Source organism: Solea solea, chromosome 6 (genome assembly GCF_958295425.1).
Source record: "Solea solea chromosome 6, fSolSol10.1, whole genome shotgun sequence".
NCBI classification, from domain to species: Eukaryota; Metazoa; Chordata; class Actinopteri; order Pleuronectiformes; family Soleidae; genus Solea; species Solea solea.
Genome location: NC_081139.1, coordinates 27,946,082 through 27,966,037, shown reverse-complemented (window position 1 = coordinate 27,966,037; position 19,956 = coordinate 27,946,082). Strand labels below are relative to the sequence as shown.

At 42.2% G+C, this 19,956-nt stretch overlaps 2 protein-coding genes across 8 annotated transcripts in view; both read left to right on the top strand.

Annotated features, from left to right (window-relative positions):
* The first annotated feature begins 816 nt into the window (after positions 1 to 816).
* Positions 817 to 11,273, top strand: mcm2 (minichromosome maintenance complex component 2). Its single transcript, XM_058632157.1, has 20 exons — positions 817 to 932; positions 2,454 to 2,647; positions 3,090 to 3,262; positions 3,605 to 3,732; positions 4,246 to 4,384; positions 4,523 to 4,620; positions 4,875 to 4,996; positions 5,316 to 5,523; positions 5,965 to 6,099; positions 6,466 to 6,657; positions 6,733 to 6,826; positions 7,094 to 7,172; positions 7,272 to 7,443; positions 7,527 to 7,653; positions 8,427 to 8,539; positions 9,095 to 9,259; positions 9,342 to 9,416; positions 9,678 to 9,860; positions 9,951 to 10,106; positions 10,796 to 11,273. Exons 1-20 carry the CDS (start codon positions 927 to 929, stop codon positions 10,904 to 10,906), a joined length of 2,670 nt encoding a protein of 889 aa, XP_058488140.1. The 5' UTR covers positions 817 to 926; the 3' UTR covers positions 10,907 to 11,273.
* Positions 11,274 to 15,271: 3,998 nt separating this feature from the next.
* slmapa (sarcolemma associated protein a) overlaps positions 15,272 to 19,956 on the top strand; it is a 33,528-nt gene continuing 28,843 nt past the window's right edge. For 4 of the 7 annotated variants that reach the window (XM_058632149.1, XM_058632148.1, XM_058632150.1 and 1 more), the window contains exon 1: positions 15,272 to 17,088. In XM_058632149.1, the coding sequence (XP_058488132.1) occupies positions 16,891 to 17,088 (198 nt within the window). In that variant the 5' untranslated portion in view covers positions 15,272 to 16,890. The remainder of the gene's footprint in view (positions 17,089 to 19,956) is intronic. The other 3 variants (XM_058632153.1, XM_058632152.1, XM_058632147.1) reach the window with 1 other exon arrangement.

The following is a 19,956-nucleotide window of genomic DNA, read 5'->3' as shown; positions in this document are numbered from 1 at the left end:
TGAGATAAAAGTCACAATATTAGGAGAAAATAAACGCTGCTGCTGTGGATGCAGAGAATCCTCTCATTTATTAAGAAAACAGGATGAATTCATCCTTCAGGAACTAAAGAAACAACAACAGAGTCCAGTTAGTGTTTAATGGAAAATCACCAGTCCTGTATAAAGTATCTTTTTTTTAATACATTTACTCACTATCAAAAGTCATTTTCTGATATCAAATCAATTTTAGTTTTAGAAGTAAAAGTAAAATTATTTAAAAAGTGAGGAATCAGGATTGAGCCATAGTGGCTCGGTGGCATGGCCAATTGTCTTTCAACTGGAAGGTTGTGGGTTCATTTCCCAGCTCTACATGTGTCCTTGAGCAAAGACACTTAAGCCCATGATGCAGCGTGTGAATGTGTGAAAACTGTTGTGTAAAGCAGCTCATCAACAGTAGTAAAGCTAAACTATGTGGTCTCTATATAAATACAGACCATAATAGCAACTCTTCTGCTGGTTTTATTCTGCCCTGCACACACACGTTTTCAAAAGTTTCCTCTCAGTCACGTGAGGAGGATTACAACACCACATTTTCCCAGGAAATAAACATCCCACGCAAATTAATTAATTCATTAATTCATGCATTCATTCATTCATTCATTTATTTGATTATTCTTTCTTTCTATTAGTGATTATTAATTATGTCACTTATCCTCCTCCGTACACTGTAGGCGCGCGTGCAAATAAAACGCGCCCCTTTCCCCGAAAGACCCCGCCTCTTTGAAAACAAACCAACCAATCAGAGCCCAGAACGCCAGCGCTTCGTCTGAATATTCAGTACTTTTCGCGGGCTTTGGCTGACACGTGACGTTTTTCGCGCGAAAAGCGACTCCCGGCAGGAAGAGGAGTTTAGTCGTGAAGAGGCTGAAGAAGACGGACGAACAGTAATGGCGGTGAGTAAAAAACCTGCACAAACACACTGAAAACACACGGAACGGCTCTTTAATGAGCCATTATTGACTAACGGAAGAACCGGAAATTAAATGATAAAAGACACAAGTGTGTGTAAATTGGGATGTTGTCAATAAAGTTTGACGTGTGTCGAGTTGTTGCGAGTAGACAACAAAAGACAAGAGACGTCACTGCTTTATAAGTCGGAATATTCGTTAAAATGTTAGCATTCTGAATCACTGCAACAATAATCTGCATTTAAAGACGGTGTCTGCTGCTTTGTGTTGTTATCAGACAACACTTTATGACCAAAAACTGATGTTTTGTGTCGCATTGTTGACCAGTCACTCTCCCACACCACATTCCATAGAGAAAATAAGTGATTTTAACATCACAGCACACACGAGTGGTCGATCCACTGCTGCTTCTGTCAGTCACTTCCAATGTGTCATTTTGTCAATCCGGCAATCTGAAATCCTTCGTTCAGTTTTAATCCTGTGACAAACTCATGTCACGAGGCAGCAGCGGCTCCTGGGTCCCCGCGAGCTCAAAACGCTCATTTCCTCCATGAACTTTGGTGTGGGAGAGTGAGTGGTCCACAAACTTGGGTTTTTAATCAGAAAATGATAATGGAATATTCACTCAAACATTCACGTCATATTTGAAAGAATCGGATCACTCATTTGTAAACAAGTCTCGTGTATTTTGTTTACGTCGCCATGAAAGCAGACGTATAAGAAAGCGGATTAAGTGTCGTTTAGATGTAAACATGTTTGTGTTTTAAACGAGTTCAAATTAAAAAATAACAACAGACACGTGTTCAGAGTGGATGAAAAACCCGTCACAGAACAAGTGTGGATGTGCCTCCACACGGGGTCGCCATTCCCTCTTTAAGGCATTTGACTTTCATTGTAGGTTATTTTTTATTTGAATATTTAAGATACTAAAACAGTGCAATAATCTGACACTTAATGTTTTTGTGCCAATTTATTTGTCGTTGTTTACGAGGGATTATTAGGGCCAAACTGACAAGAATAAAGCAATATTAACAAAGTCATAATGTATGATATTATTTTATCAATATTTAATTAAATGTATTATTGTTAGTAAATAGCAACAGAAGAAATGCATATATAAATAAATAAATAAATGCATATATCGTTATATAAAAGAAAGTATTGTATACAAATTTAATGAGAGAAACGGCTGAATTGGTGACTGATCAGATGGATTTATAAACGTGTTGAATAACTTTTGCTCTGTCCCTTTGATTTAAACTCTTATGTCTGTGAAAGCTGCAACATTGTGGGACCTTTGAAAATGTTGAGATGTAGTTGTTTAAATAATATATGGTGTCACAATGTTCGGTTCAGCCAGATTACAGACACATACAGCTGAGTAGATGGATATTTGATATGTTTGTGACACAGTTGGAGAATGATGAAACGTGTTGTAACAGCTTCAAGGTGTGAAACGCCTCAAATGACGTGAAATTCAAACACTTTTTTGTCGTTTGTGATCAGGATTCCTCTGAGTCGCTCCACATGGCCACGAGCCCCAGCCGAGCCTCCAGGAGAGGAGACATGACGTCCAGCCCCGGGCGAGACCTGCCGCCCTTTGAGGACGAGTCTGAGGGACTGCTGGACGAGGGGACGCTGCCCGAAGAGGAGGAAGGGGACGGGGACGGGGAGGAGCTGATCGGGGACGGGATGGAGAGGTGAGGACCAGGACTCTTCAGTTTCTCGTAGAATAATCATTTTATTCCGGATTAGGGCTGCAACAATTATCTGATTAATCAACTATTTTGATAAAATCCAGTTAATACCAGTTTGAATGATTTCAAAATCATTCAAACCAGTGATTTCTCAGCTTCTTAAATGTGAATATGTTCTACTTTCTAGAAAGCAAGACATTTGAGAACATCATCATTTCCACAGTTTGACAAACACTGATCAGAAGCTGGAAAATCACAAACTGGTTTTATTTATAAAACATGAAATAGTCAACAATTAATTGAGTAACTGATTGAGTGATTGTTTCAGTCCCACTTGTTAAAAATAAAGCAGTAACTCATTCATTCAAACGACATGATACTCCCCATGTTTCCCTGTCACATCACTGTTTAGAAAAATCTTGACATGAATGTGAACTCTGTTCAGGGATTACCGTCCGATCCCGGCTCTGGATCAGTATGAGGCCGAGGGTTTGGACCTTGACGACGAGGATCTGTCGGAGCTGTCGCCCGGAGCTCGAGCCGCCGCCGAGGAGGAGATGAGACGGAGGGACAGGGAGCAGGGAGTCAGCGGGAGACTGAGGAGAGGACTGCTCTACGGTGAGGACCGGGGTTCAGTAGACAGTTTTATTTACAGTTGATTTTACTGTGCTCAAATGGCTACAGGGCAGGAAATGGTCTCCTGGGGTGTGTGTATTTTGTGTGTAGTTTGTCAGGTGTGTGTGTTGTTGTGCTGACCCAGTTTCCTGCTCACAGACACCTGAATGTTTATTTTTAGGTTCAGTGAGACACAGATTTTCATTATCAGCAGAAATCTGTGCAAACACAACAACACACACACACACACACACAGGTTTGTGAGGACCAGCTGGCGTCATTTTAACACCTCTACTGTTTAACAACATATAACAACAGGGCTTTGTTTTTCCCCTTTAAATCCAGACAGTGAAGATGAGGATGACGAGCGTCCGGCAGCTCGACGAAGACGACTGGCTGAGCGAGCGGCAGAGGGCGTCGACGGCGAGGAAGAGGAGATGATCGAGAGCATCGAGAACCTGGAGGACATGAAGGTCTGGACCAGGGATTTGACATAAGTCACTGTCACTGTCACAGAACCTACGGAAGAGGATTAGTGCCACATGAAAACAAATCAATCAATAAATAAAACCACATGAATTCTGAGAAAAAAGTCAGAACTCTGACTTTTTTTCTCAGAATTCCGATTTGGCCTTCAGGGTTCCCACAGGTCCTTGAAATCCTTGAAAGTTTTTTCACTCTATTTACATAGGTAATGGGTCATTAAACGTTTTTGAATTTGGGAAAACATTCAAGGCCCTTGAAAGTTAAAAAAAGACATGGGTGATTGAAAATGCTTGAATTTTGTGCCAGAAGAAGTTGAGATGACATTTAAATCAATGTCGCCCTTCACTGGTCCTTGAAATCCTTGAACGTGTGTGAATTTGAAGTTTTTGAAACCAGTAGACAGGAGTCATTGGAAGTGCTTAGATTGAGTGCAGAGGACAAGCAGATAAACATCTTCAAAAGTTTGGCATCTTTTTCATCATATTTTCCTGCCCTCGCAGGGCCACACGGTGAGGGAGTGGGTGTCTATGACGGCTCCCAGACTGGAGATCTACAACCGCTTCAAAAACTTCCTGCGGACGCACGTGGACGAGAACGGCCACAACGTCTTCAAGGAGAAGATCAGCGACATGTGCAAAGGTTTGTCTGCCGCTCGTCTTTCACGCGCTGTCGTCGGGGGCGACGGAATCAAGGCCGCAACATTTTAAAATCCAAAAACATCGTAAATGTTGTGGTGAATCGTGGCTTAATTGTTGATCCTGTGTCTGTTTCCTCCAGAGAACAAGGAGAGTCTGGTGGTGAACTATGAAGACCTCGCAGCCAGGGAACACGTTTTAGCATATTTCCTTCCAGAAGCTCCCACTGAGATGTTAAAGGTGAGAAATGACAGAAAGTAGAAAATATTCACATTCGAGAAGCTGAGAAATGACAGAAAGTAGAAAACATTCACATTTAAAAAGCTGAAAATGACAGAAAGTAGAAAACATTCACATTTAAGAAGCAGGAAAAAACACTCAAATCGATTAATTTTAAAAAATAGTTGATCATAGTCGATCATTAATAGTGGAGTAAAAGTTGCAGCACTAATGAATATTAAAGGTTGATTAACATGAATGTATCTTCCTCTCAGATTTTTGATGAAGCTGCCAAAGAAGTGGTTCTGGCCATGTACCCGAAATACGACCGCATCGCCCACGAGATCCACGTCCGCATCTGCAACCTGCCGCTGGTCGAGGAGATCCGCTCACTCAGGTCAGGGTTCAGGCTTTCTATCACGTCACATGGTGGCCATGGTAACAATGACCTGAGAAAAAGACTACATCAGATTAAGTCTACGATATCTGCGTCACATGATCACGTGTTTATCTCACTGTGACTTTGTAAACCACACACATACACACACACACACACACTGCTGCCTCCATCACTTAATTCAAATGTCTGATTTGATGAGTTCGGCCTCAGATTGACGTCAGTGACACAAAGTGACCACACGAGGCAGCAGAGGAGCAGCAGCTGAAATCAGTTCATGACCGTGTGAGTGAGAACCTTTATGCTCCGCCTCCTGTAGGCAGCTGCACCTGAACCAGCTGATCCGCACCAGCGGCGTGGTGAGCAGCTGCACCGGCGTCCTCCCTCAGCTTGGCATGGTCAAGTACAACTGTAACAAGTGCAACTTTGTGCTCGGGCCGTTCTTCCAGTCCCAGAACCAGGAGGTGAAGCCGGGCTCGTGTCCCGAGTGTCAGTCGTTTGGACCCTTCGAGATCAACATGGAGGAGGTGAGACTTCAGGCTCCTGGAAAACCTGGAAAACCTTTGTTGTTCCCATTATAGACATGAAGTTACCAGAACACACACACACACACACACACTCATATATATATATATATATATATTATTATTTTTTTTTTTTTACAGTACAAACAAGGATTGAAAGAGTTCATCTGAAGTCAAATTATTGTACACGTGAACACATGAGTTCACTCTCAGCTGTCAATCACTCAGATGTTTGCTTCTTTTTTACAGTTTGAAAAACAACAACACAGGAAATAAAGTATCAAAGATTAAGAAATAAAATATGACACAAATAATATTGACTTGCACAAAGCAAATCAAATCACAATTATTGATCAGATTGAGAATAAAAAGCACAGGAACGTTTGCTGGCTGATGTGTGAGTGCTCGTTCTGTCCTGAAGCGTCTCTCTGTCGCCTCCTTCAGACAGTTTACCAGAACTACCAGAGAATCACCGTCCAGGAGAGTCCTGGGAAGGTCGCGGCCGGACGCCTGCCACGCTCCAAAGACGCCATCCTGCTGGCCGACCTGGTGGACAGCTGCAAGCCCGGGGACGAGATCGTGAGTGTTTGAGCAGATTAGCACGGACCACAGTCAACGAGAAGAGAGATATGAGCAAGTTCTTTCACTCTCGCACACCACACCAAGCTGCTGCTCCTCTGCTGCCTCGTGTGGTCACTTTATGTCACTGAGTTAAGTCTAAATTAAATCTTTTAAATGCTCAAGTGACAAAATCAGACATTAGAACTCAGTGATGGAGGCAGCACTGGATCAACAAGTGTGTGTGTGTGTCTCACAGTGACATAAAGACGTGAACATGTGACGTAGATGTCTGTAAATCTAAAAAAGAATTAAGTCACATGACTGGAACACAAACGTATTTTTCCAGTGAAATAAAACGTGTTTTTTTTTTTTATCGTTTCTCAGGAGTTGACGGGAATTTACCACAACAACTATGACGGCTCGCTCAACATGGCCAACGGCTTCCCGGTGTTCGCCACGGTCATCCTGGCCAATCACGTCACCCGCTGCGACGACGGCGTCGCCGTGGCCGAGCTGACGGACGAGGACGTGAAGGCCATCGTGTCTCTGTCCAAGGACGAGCGCATCGGAGAGAGAGTGAGTGGGTGACAGCAGCTGATCCGACCATCCGCCGGAATCTGTCCTCTGACGCCGCTTTGCTCTCGTCTGCAGATTTTTGCGAGTATGGCGCCGTCGATCTACGGCCACGAGGACATCAAGAGAGGCCTCGCCCTGTGTCTGTTCGGAGGGGAGCCCAAAAATCCAGGTGAGCGTTCGACTCGCAGCATAACGGAAAACACGACAGAGACCATCACATGGTTTCTGAGTTTGAAAAAGGCCTGGATTTTATGCTCCTGCCACTGGTGTCCCTTTCAGGGTTCCCATGGGTCCTTGAAAGTTTTTGAATTTAGAATTTTGAATTAGAAAAAAAAATCAAGTCCCTTGAAAGTTTAAAGGAAAAAAATAGACATGGGTCATTGAAAGTGAAACTAAGGTGTGTGTGTGTGTGTGTGTGTGTGTGTGTGTGTTACAGGAGGGAAACATAAGGTGCGTGGAGACATTAACGTTCTCCTGTGTGGAGACCCGGGAACGGCCAAGTCCCAGTTCCTCAAGTACGTATCAGTGTTCACTGTCAGCGTGTCGTCATGACAACTCGCCACCTTCTCCACAGCTAATCTAATCCTTAATCCAAATGTGCTTTTTCTGAGCAGGTATGTGGAGAAGGTGGCGAGTCGAGCCGTGTTCACCACGGGTCAGGGGGCGTCCGCTGTGGGTCTGACCGCCTACGTCCAGAGACATCCCGTCAGCCGCGAGTGGACGCTGGAGGCCGGAGCGCTGGTGCTCGCCGACCGTGGCGTCTGTCTGATTGACGAGTTCGATAAGGTCAGTGAGACGTGACTGGATTGTTAATCTGGAGAATAATTAAAAAGCATCAGACGTGTAAGCGGCGTCTCTCTGTGCTGCAGATGAACGACGCCGACCGCACAAGCATCCACGAGGCCATGGAGCAGCAGAGCATCTCCATCTCCAAAGCCGGCATCGTCACCTCACTGCAGGCCCGGTGCACGGTCATTGCTGCCTCTAATCCCATCGGTGCGTAACACGCTGTTAAAAACCTGGATAATCCCACAGCTGGTCAGGACACCCTGCGTCTCCTCTCGGAACCACATAGGGGCGCTTGTTCATTTTCAACCACAAGGACAGTTTTATTGTAATAATAATAATAATCAGCAGCCACACACACACACACACACACACACACACACATGGATGCTCAGCTCGTCAGGAAAAGAAAGTTAGCCTTAGCTTTAGCCTGTGAGGTTTAAACTAGATTAACACTAAACTGTGGGCGGGGTCTAATATTAGTCACACTTGTTACACTAAGTACAAAAAATGTGCTTTTTAAAAGCAAGCGATACAAAATATTCTACATTATTATATTCTGTTCTGACCTGATTATTGATATTAAATACTTTAAGTTTAACATTTAAGATTTGAACCCTTTAAATGCCAGGTTTTTGCCATGATACCTGCGATCAACACGTGCTCTGTAGTGCCAACTAGTGGAAATGGCATGTGTTTTTCCCATATACCAAATATGGCCAAAATGGCGCCACCAGGTGGAGAGTAGAAAAATGATCACTTCAAAGGCAAAAGTCCAGATTTGACACCCAGATATAATAAAATGTGCGTATTATGTTTTAATGTAAGTGATGAAAAGTTTCAATGGGACATTTTTGTCCTTAAGGGTTTGAGTGTAACATTTGTTTTAGTCTGAATGTTGGAAACAAGAACAACAAAGAAAATCTGTATGAAGAATGAAACGAGCGACACTATGGTCCCTGAACTACAGCTGTTTGTTGCAGGAGGCAGGTACGACCCCTCCCTGACCTTTGCTGACAATGTGGACCTGACGGAGCCCATCGTGTCGCGTTTCGACGTGTTGTGCGTCGTGCGAGACACCGTCGACCCTGTGCAGGTACACACACACTCACCTTTAAACCTGTGTCTTTAACTTTTAAGTCGAGGTTCTGCTTTCAAATCGTCACACCCTTCTGACTCGACTCAGTTTAGTTTGAGTCATCTGGTTTTCCATGACTTCATAGCTCCTCCTCTACATGGGCGCAGTCATTACAGCACGGCTGCGTGAAACTGGTGGCGTGCTTTGTTTTCTCTGCGACAAACGAGTGACTTGTAAAGCAGTTGTTTTGGGTGAAAGTGAATTATTAGAATCATTACAATCATTAGTTGACAGAATGGTTCAGTCCCAGTGAACGTGGTGACGATGGTGCCGTCTCTGAATCCTCCACACTCCTCTGTGACTTTAAATGTTGCTGATGAACGTTTTTAAGTCTTTTTACGACGACACTCTCTGACCAATCAGAGGCCGGCAGTCTGACGCCACATAGTATGGGCTGAACCTCGTCAGAGCAGGAACTAAAACAAACAGCAGGTTCTTTCACTGATGGAGGAGAACAAGTCGAGTCGTTAAAGTTAATTCCTTCAGCTTCTCACAGACTTTTCTTCCGAACAGGACGAGATGTTGGCGCGCTTTGTGGTCGGTTCCCACATCAAACATCACCCCAGCCACAAGGAAGGGGGCGTGGCCTTGGAGGAGGTGGTTCTGCCCAATTCATCTGACGTGCCGCCAATTCCCCAGGAACTCCTGAGGAAGTACATCATCTACGCCAAGGAGCGGGTACGAACACGACCGCTGGATGAATCTGCTGCGTTTATAAATGATGAACACGAACTTCAAAAATCTTTGGTTTCTTCCTCAGATTCATCCAAAACTGAACCAGATGGACCAGGACAAGGTCGCTCGCATCTACAGTGACCTCCGTAAAGAGTCCATGGTGAGTCCTCAAATCAGGGGAGTGAAGGGTTTGTACGATAGAACTCTTCATATGTCATAGGCTTCTTCAGAGGAGGCCTCTTCAGAGGAGGCCTCTACAGAGAACCGAAGCCTCTTGGACAGGAGGTAAAATGTCTTCAAATTGAAGTCATGAAAGTCCAGTTCCCTCCAGCTAACGATGAAGTGTGGTTCGGATCTTTGAGCCTGAGAATGGCGTGACCAGCAGCTTCTCGCTCACTGTCTGCTTTGGTGTCACTCGCAGGCAACGGGCAGCATTCCCATCACAGTCCGCCACATCGAGTCCATGATCCGCATGGCCGAGGCCCACGCCAAGATCCACCTGAGGGACTACGTGCTGGAGGACGACGTCAACATGGCCATCAGAGTCATGCTGGAGAGTTTCATCGACACGCAGAAGTTCAGCGTCATGAGGAGCATGAGGAAGGTGAGTCATCATCAGCTGTGATGAACGCATGATTTGTGATTGTAGGGATTTTTTATGTGATGTCGACTGAGTCGTTGTCTTTGTGTCCAGACGTTCTCTCGGTACTTGGCCTTCCGCAGAGACAACAACGAGCTGCTGCTCTTCATCCTCAAACAGCTGGTGGCCGAACAGGTCGCGTACCAGAGGAACCGCTACGGCGTCCAGAGCGACACCGTCGAGGTGCCGGAGAAAGAGCTGCAGGACAAGGTGACCAGAAATATCCTCAGTTCCTTCTTTACAGAGAGACGAGTCGCTACAAGGGGAATGTGTTTATTTCTCTACACCAGGGGGCGACGTGACCCCGTCACTTTGTTAGTATTTGTCCGTTTGTTTAGCTCTTAGCTAGTTCTTAGCATGTCGTAGCAAATGCACCAAAACCTGATTTGTTCTGCACATGTGCGAAGTGCAGCTACTTCCTGTTGCTGCTGTTAAATGAAAGATAACGTGAAATCACACCCTTTTTTTTTGTTAGAGTAACAAAGGAAGCTCCTTTTTTTTTTTTTTTTTTTTTTTAATAAATGTGAAACAGGAAAAAGGGAGGAGAGAAACTCTTATTTTGGTAGCCAGGGTCAAAGGAAGTGGTGACTGGTTTGATTTGTTACTCTTCGAAAAGGATAAACAAAGACAACATAACGCAGATTTAAAAAAGTGTCTAAAATGAGAGATAACAGCTCATTATTTGGCAGCCAGGCTGATGCTGGATTTAAAGAACAGCTCATTATTTGGCAGCCAGGGTTAGTCATTAAGTGGTTTTGGTTAAGGTTAGTGATGAGTGCAGAATAAATTGTGTTTGTGGTACAGATTGTAAATTTTCATTCTTAGCTCGTTATCTGATCGCGTTAAACCGACATTTCAGTCGGATGCTAACGTACACACTCTTCTTCTCCTTGGTTCAGGCGAGACAGATCAGCATCCACAACCTGTCGACTTTTTACAACAGCGACATCTTCAGCTCCAACAAGTTCAGCTTTGACGTCAAGAAGAAGCTGATCCTGCAGAACTTCTGACTTTCTGACCCCTCCCCCTGGTCTTCACATCACACTGAGAATGAAAAGAAAAGCTGATGTGATGAAGACGATGTTCACAGTTTCTATGATGTGATGAAGACCATGTTCAGTTTCTCTGATGTTCTGCTTCATCAGCACAAAAAGAAAAAAGTCAAATAAAATGAGTAAATATGAAAAATCAGAGATTTGTTTGACCTCTGACCTTCACTGTAAATAAATGTAAATGTTGTAGAAACAGGGTTTTTCTTCCTGTTTGTGGGAGTTTGTCTTTATCTCAGTTTAAAAAAAATAAAAAACAAACCTGTTACTCATGTTTCTACTGTTGATGTTTGATTGTTTTGTTTTTGATAATAAATTACAAAAAATATGAACTTGTTTTTGTCTTTCACTTTTTATCCTGTTTAAACTCATTATTTGGCAGCCAGTCTGTCTGTGGGTGTATGGAAATGCTCATTATTTAGCAGTGAGTATGTTGGTTGTTTAGAATGGCTCATTATTTGGCAGTCAATCTGATGCTGGATTTAAAGAACAGCTCATTATTTGGCAACCAGTCTCTTGGTGGATGTTTAAGGTTAGTTTATTAACTGGGGGGTATTCCATCAACGTAGCTAAGAATAGCCAGACTTAGGTGTAAGCTTGAAGCTTGACTAAGCTCCACCTCCCAATCTAGCTCCAAGTTGTTCCAACAAGTGAAATCAGCTGGCTCCACCTGACGCTTAGTCAAGCCTCACCTGTTAAGCCTCAACTTGTGCACGCCCACAGGGAAAATAAAAAGCCCATTCTAGCTGAGCGCGGAAACTGTGAAAAATGCCGAAAAGCAAGGGAAAAGAACGTGCAGAGATGTTCTCCGCAGCGGAGCAAACCCTCCTCATGGAGGTATATGAGGATTACAGCCACATAATCCCAAAGAAGGGCAATACCGCGGCAATCAATAAAGCGAGGGATGAGGCCGTGGCAGAATATTGCCGACAGGCTGAATGCGTAAGTGACAAAGAAAATGAAGTATTTCAGTATCATCATGTTATATAAATCCTCCATCAAAGGGACAACATATATGTATTTCTTGATATTTTTGTTTTAAACTGATCAATTATGTGGACCTATTAATGCAACCAAATCCCTAAAATTAAAAGGAAAATCCCCAAAGAACAAAAAGACAGCCCTAATAAGTAACATTCAGTCAGTCAGTCATCATCTACCACTTTTATCCTCCGTCAGAGGGTCGCGGGGGGTGCTGTGCCAATCTCAGCTACATCGGGCGATAGGCGGGGTACACCCTGGACAGTTCGCCAGTCCATCGCAGGGCCACACACACAGATAGAGACAAACAACCATTCACTCTCACACTCACTCCTATGGTCAATTTAGAGTGTCCAATTTACCTAATCCCCACATTGCATGTTTTTGGACTGTGGGAGGAAGCCGGAGAACCCGGTGAGAACCCACGCACACACGGGGAGAACATGCAAACTCCATGCCGAAAGGCCCTTGTTCCAACCGGGGCTCGAACCCGGGTCTTCTCGCTGCAAGGCGAGAGTGCTAACCACTATACCACCGTGAGGCCCAGTAACATTCATATGAACATAATTAAATTAGCATTATTGTTTCACTGCAATTTATGTGAAATTCTCCATATTTTATCATTTGGCAGCCCTAGTAGTAATGTTAGAAAGTGATATTCATCACATTTATCAACTGATTGTTATGCAAATCGATGGTATAGCTTTCATTTATTTCCTGCATGGCCAATTGTATAGAATTGTTATCCTTTTCATTTAAGCCTGTCATTTTTACATGCTGTATTTGTGCTACTTCTGTATTTTGTCACAGATGCTATATGTTGAATTGTTGTATTTTCATCTTATTTTGTATTTATGTAAAGCACTTTGAATCACCTTGTGCTAAAATGTGCTAAATAAAGTTGCCTTGCCTACATTTTTGATAATAATAGGCTACATTTAATCAAAGTATTTTACATGACTCATCACATTTATCATACAATTGATGGTAGATTATTACATGAAGAAATGCAATGTTGGTTATCATTCTATAGGAAATAATCATATGACAGATCTATTGATTGTAAAAAAAAGTTATTATTTATGTAGAATCATTTTAGCAATTCAATGGAGACGAGGACCCCTATTACAGTAAGTGAATGCAGGTGACAGCAAATCAATCATCTAATTGTGGTTTGGTGTACAAATTCAATCTTTTATTTTCAATGCCTCAATTTATCTTTTATTATATTTTTTTGTTAATTTGTTTAATTTTGTATTTATTTGTGTCTTATTTTTTATTATATTTTATTTTGGTGATAGTGTTCTTTAATGTACTTATAGATAATATATAATTATTAGTATAAATAATTTCTTTAATACATTTTATTATATATTTTATGTTTTACATATTATTTTATCATTCCATGACAGTTGTGTGTCTCTGTTTCTGTCTATTGGACATTCTTTGATCATAGATGGTGCTAAGCTTCACTTTTAGCCTGCTACAGACCAGGTCTGCCCGGCAGCATAAGTTACCATGGTTACTTGGCTGGCATTCACATTAGCCACCTTGGTGGAACAGGGTTGAGGCTCAGATTGATGGAACGGAAACCTGAGCCACAGTTATGGCTTAGCCATGGTTGAGGCTTAGCCAGAGTCATAGTTTCCATGGTTACTGAGTTGGGGCTAATCTCAGCCTCTTTGATGGAACCGAACTCTTACTCATATTAGCCAGACTTGGCCATTTAAGCTTGGCTTTGACTTTAGCCTGCTTGATGGAATACCCCCCTGGTCAAGGTTAGGATTCGTTTATTAACTGGTTTTGGTTAAGGTTAGTGATGAGGGTTATTTTAGTCAGTTCAAATGAATGAAGTCAATGCAGCGTCCTGAGAAGAACAGCTGCACAAACCTGTGTGTGTGTTTCTGACATTGTTACATTTTAAGTATAAATAAAAGCGAGTGGTTGTGGAAACATGAGTCTCATTTTTTTTCTGTATTTCGAAACCGTCTCCTTTTCATTCGTCCACCGTCTCTGCTGTCCACACTCAAACAACGCATCCTTTCTTTGAGAAAACCACTTGTTTTATATTAGGACGTGGTCGTCATTTATCATTATTATTTTTATTATATTTCATGTGAGGCACATATTTCAGGTATGTACATAAGTGGGTAGAAGACATTTTTCAAAGTTTATATCATTTAAAATGTTAATGTAAATGTAACAAAAAAGAAAGAAACCGTGTCCCATAATCCATTTAATACATATGTGCATTAATTTTGTGCCACAGTTAAAAGGTGAACATTGGTTATTCATTTGTATATTTAATGATTTTTTAACGTTTTGGATATGTTGTACTTTTGCAAACTCCTCTGTCAACTTGTACTTTTATAATTTTCCTCTGGTGTTGAATTTTGAAATGTTGCCTAAAATATTTAACCTATGGAAGAGGATTAGAGTCACATGTAAAAACAGACCCTTTTTCAATTCTGACTTTTATTTTATTTTGTTCCCATGTGTCCTGACTTCTTTATTTTCAAAAATTTCTTTACAAAAAAAATCACTTGTGGATTTTTCCCCTCAGAATTTTGTGGTTAAAATATAAAATCCTTAAATTTTTATTTTTTTCATTTTCATGTCAGAATTCTGAGAAAAATTGTCTATATTCTAAATCTTTACTTGTTTATCTCAGAATTTAGGCCATTTTATTTATTTATTTATTTTTTAAATCTTGTTTACAACATTTTTCTGACTTTATTTTAAAATGTAAGGCTTTTTTATTTTATTATTTTGTTCCACATTTATTTTTAATTTATTTTCCAATTTTTATTTTATTTCCTTTCCCCCTCAAAATTCTGACATTAATCTCAGAAATTCAGACTGTTTCAATTTCATTCTTTTGTTCCAAAATTTCTGAATTCTGACTAATCTCATAATTAATCTTTTTAATTTTTTGTTTCCAAATTAGTTTTTGCTCAGAATTCTGACTTTAATCTCAGAATTTTACCTTTTTTTTTTTTCAGAATTCCAACTTTAATCTCAGAATGCAGGTTATTTTTTTTTATTCTGTTTCCAAATATCCAAAAAAAAGTTTTTTCACCTCAAAATTCTGACTTTAAACTCGAAATTCCGACTTTAATCTCAGAATTCCGACTTTCATCTCAGAATTGTGACTTAAATCTCAGAATTTAGGCTGTTTTAATTGTATTATTTTGTTCCAAGATTTTTCACTTTTTTCTCTCTCTGCATTACGATTTTAATGTCATAATTTAGGCTGTTTTAATTGTTTTTACTTTTGTTTCCAAAAATGTCCTGACTTAATCTCAGAACTCAGTTAATGTAGTAAGTGTGTGAGTGTGTCCGTGAACGCACCACGCCTGTCTGTTTCGGTATGGCGGCTCAGACTCGCAGAGAAGCAGGAACAGAAGGAGAAGAAGAAGAACTTGTTGTAGCTTTTCTCCAGTGAAGTGTGTGAAGGCGGAGGCTCGGACACTCGGCGCTAACTCAGCCTGGACTGAGGAGGAGCGACGACAGCAGCAGCGACAGCGGACGGAGCGTATTTTTCAGGCTGGTGTGATGCGTGAGGAGCCGCAGTCCAGAAACTCCCCTGATTTTTTTCCGCGTCTGTTTCTGCCGTTACTGGCTGTCAGTTAGCCGGCTAGCTGTTCGGTAACGGGAGCTCCATGCTACACTAAACAGTTGCCGAACTTGCCTCTTTTCATTGCGCCGGGAGACAGTGATGGCACTCGGCCTTCATTCGGTAAGCGGACTGGTCGAGGGGGGCGCGGGGGAAACGTTTGCGGAGCTCGGTGACAAGTTTGTCGGTACTCATTAGCCTAGCCTAGCCTAGCCTAGCTTGTTGGTGCAGCGCCAGAAAACGTTTGGCCGACAGCTTTACGCCGCTAGCGAGCTAGCCAATTAGCATTTGTAGTTTATATAAGGAGCCCAGCTAATCCCCCACTTCATCCCCACCGAGTGTGAGTGGTGGGTCCGCTCCGCCGAGGCTTCACTTTGACCCGGTAATGTCGTCATAACCCAGGGTTGTGTTTTAGTCTTGCTAGGTGTGCGTTAGCGGTCAGATAGGTGTTCACTGGAGGGAGTGGTAATGCTAGGTGGCTACGCTAAACTAAGCTAAGCTAAGATTCCCTGCATCAGGGCTGTACATGACGAACAGGTTCCACTTGACTCTTCTCTAATTCAGAGAGATTTTTTAACATTAATTAACCTGCTACAGACTCTCACTGCAACAAGGAATATATTATTAAATTAATCACCAACTATTTTTTGGGCAGTTGATAATTTCATAGATTTAATTTAATCTGGTTTATTTGTGCCTTTTAAAAGTCAGAAGAGAAAAACTCAATTTGTTTGTTGACACAATCACGTCTCATCAGATTTGTTTTTCCCACCTTCTCTTTGTGACATGTTGCACATTGACCAAGTAAAACAAGAAGAAATCCATCAACACTGACAAAAAGTGAGTTATTTGCCACCCCAGTGAAGACAAGTGAGCAGGTGTAGTTTGTTATAGATTGGTGATTGAATCGATAATCATCGGTGCTATCTTTGGGACTGGGCTGAGTTTGATGGACGTGGGAGGCTGTGTCAGACTGTCAGTGGTGTCTGTCCTGACCTATGGCCGCCTGCTCTTTACATCAGGCCTGCTGTCAGACGTGAGAGTCGTTATGTAGCTTTGGTGGTCGCTCAGTGAAGGGAATGTCTTGTCTTTTTTATACTTGTTTTTTGTTTTTTCTTCCCAACACACAAGAATCTACAGTGGTACAGCCTGGGCTGTGTTGAAAGTGGACAATGTTCATTAGTTAGTTAGTGCCCAGAGGCTTAAAGGACTTAAACGACACTGCCTACACACAGGCCACAGACATTGTAGATTATTCGTCGGGGATTAGCCACAGACGCCCGCCACTCTGGATCAAGAAAACTTGTCCCTCGTGTCCGGTTGGAGTAACACTCTCAAGCCTAAATCAATGCCTTCAGCGTTGGCTGTGTTCGCCTGCCGACCCAACTCGCATCCATTCCAGGAGCGACATGTATACCTGGACGAGCCAGTCAAGATCGGCAGGTCGGTGGCTCGATGTCGCCCGGCACAGAACAACGCCACCTTCGACTGCAAGGTGCTGTCCAGGAATCACGCCCTGGTCTGGTTCGACCACAAGACTGGCAAGGTAAGAGATGTTGAGCTGACGAAAAAGAGACCACATGGTCGCTTTAAGTAGCAGAAACATGGCTGTCAGCAGGCACAAGGAAAAACTGGTTTTAGGCACTTTAAACAAAAAGCCCCACCTGATGAAATCTACGAGATAAAGTATATGATAAAAAACGTGTTCACGTCTTTATCTCACTGTGAGCGGACTTTTCCTCCTGGAAACTGACATTTGTGAACTACTCACTCTCCCACACCAAAGTCCACGGAGAAACCAGTGATTTTAGCTGGCGAGGACACAGGAGCTGCTAGTCCTCTGCTGCCTCGTGTGGTCACTTTGTGTCACTGAGGTCAATCTGAACAAAGAATTTCAAATACTGACAGTGATGTAGTACCCGAGTCCGGTCTCAGACTCGAGACTGGTCTCGAGACCGATTTCTGCTTTCTCTGACTCGTCTTGGACTCGTTCCTTCAAAGACTCGGTCTTGATTCGGACTCGGACCACAGTGGGAGGAGAAGGACTCGTAATTTCAGACCGAGTCCTCGAGACCAACGCATTTTTTTATGTTCATGTTATGTCCTAACTATGATTAAAAAAGTCAGGGTGGGCTTAACATGTTGATGACGGAGCAGCACTGTTGAAGCAGTTTATAAAAATAGGCAGAAGATGATGCATGTGGTAGGGATTTTTTTAATGATAGTAAAAGCATAGTCCATATTAAGATGTTAAGACTGCTCCTCTAAACAATTCCCAATCTAGCTTAGTCTGTAGGCCTAACTGTGGATTATTAACTGGGGTGATATCATGAATATGAAAACTGACATGTTTTTAATGGTCTCGGTCTCGACTTCTAAAGGACTCGGTTTTGACTCGGACTTGCTTCCTCAAAGACTCGGTCTCGACTCGGTCTCGACCCTTCAAAGACTCAGTCTTGACTCGGCATAGGCGGTCTCGTCCCCATCACTGAATACTGAAGGGACAAAATAAGACATTTAAACTTAGTGATGGAGGCAGACACACACAACTTGTGTGTGTGGTTTTCTCTCTGGGGTTTGGTGTGGGAGAGTGAGTGGTTTACAAACTTCAGTAAAGTCAGATTAGAAGGGTAAATATATTCTTAAAATATCGTAGGCTGAAGCAGGTGTAGATCACGTGTGTCCGTAACTCGTACAGCCACACTTCAGTAATCCTGAACTGTCCCTTTAATGACAGGATTGGGTTTCACATGAATCTTTGCACATTATTAAGTTTTGCCGGCTGATGAAAAGTCAGGTTTAAAGGATTGCGACTCATTTGGAATAATTTCACAAACAGCTGACTGTATGACGTGTGCACACTCTTTGACACCTTTACACCTCGCTGCAGTACGTTCTCCAGAGTCTGAACATTTTACCTCTCTCCTTTTACGCTCAAGCTTCTTTTAAAGGGGAAAACGTCAAACTCTGTTGTTTTCTGTCGATTTATCGTCCAACAAAACAAAAAGTAGCATAAAGTTTCCAAACACTCGAGGGGACGATGAGCAGAAACACACAGATCTTGTTCCTGACGCTCGGGGCCCACAACAACCTGAAGTCTGGTTTAATTCTGAATTTATGTTCCATTTTATGTTGCCGTATATCTCTGCAGTCTGAAGAAGCTCGTCAAAAACCCTGCTTATTCAGCTGCGTGTGAGTCACATGACCACAAGTGTCGGAAAGAGTGAATTACATAAAAAAACAAAGAAAAACAAATTCACAGTAAAGTAGAATCCCTTCACAACCTGTTCACGTTTCTGTTGACACAACTAAAACAACCACAAAGTTGTTATGCAACGTTTTTATCGCTTGTGTTTGTGTTTTTTCACTTATTTCATTATTTGTTTCTAGTATATTTATTATTCTAATAAAAACATACAAAACTGAAAAAATGTTTTACGAGACCAGATTCGGTCTTAGATTTTGGATTTGGTCAAGTCATGATAAATGTGTATCTGTGATGACTGTTCCTGGTTTACTGATAATCATCATATTTATTATATTCAGTACGTTATTCGATATTAACAGATCTGCGACCGAAGTTTGTCCAGGACTCTGTGTCTGCGTGCGCCGAGTTGGGCTGCAGCCATTATTCCACAAATCAATTATTCATTCATGTGATGGATCCATCGACGATGGAACGTCATCATTAGTTGCTCAGAGTCGCATGCTCGTCTGGAGAAAAGCTAAAGAAGCCACGACCGTTTGTAGTGAAGTCCTTCAAATCAGTGTTGTAGTGGAACAGGTTAAACAGGCTGAGACAGCCGCACAATGACACGGCTGTGTGGTATGCAGAGAGAGAGAGAGAGAGTGTGTGTGTGCGCGTGTGAGAGCGAGACAGAGAGAGAGAGAGAGAGCACACACCATCAGCTATTTATAAAGACACCAGTGTCGTCATCCTTTCCCCTCCTCTCATGGATAAACACATACATGCATTGACCTACAAGGATCTATGAATCGCATTGACAGGAGATCAATATTTGTTGTAAAATACACCGCAAATACACTGTAAAACACACTGTGAATACATTGTAAATACACTGTAAAACACACTGTGAATACATTGTAAATACACTGTGAATACATTGTAAATACACTGTAAAACACACTGTGAATACACTGTGAATACACTGAATACACTGTAAATACACTGTGAATACTCAGTGAATACACTGTAAAATACACTGTGAATACACTGTAAAATACACTGTAAAATGAGTCCGATGGCATCATGTACATCTGCACAATATCATAGCCCATGATTTCCGAAAATGTACTATGTCAACTAGTGATATCAGCACAAGAACAGGATTATTTGGCTCTGCGCATGTTACCTGTGAAACAGGGGTGCTCTGAAAACACACCCATTAGCACT

Bases quoted from the DNA above. Each gene is read 5' to 3' on its own strand.
- mcm2 (XM_058632157.1), top strand. The intron at 3,733-4,245 runs GTCTGGACCAGG...CTGCCCTCGCAG, and splicing joins AGAACCTGGAGGACATGAAG to GGCCACACGGTGAGGGAGTG. The intron at 7,444-7,526 runs GTCAGTGAGACG...TCTGTGCTGCAG, and splicing joins TGATTGACGAGTTCGATAAG to ATGAACGACGCCGACCGCAC.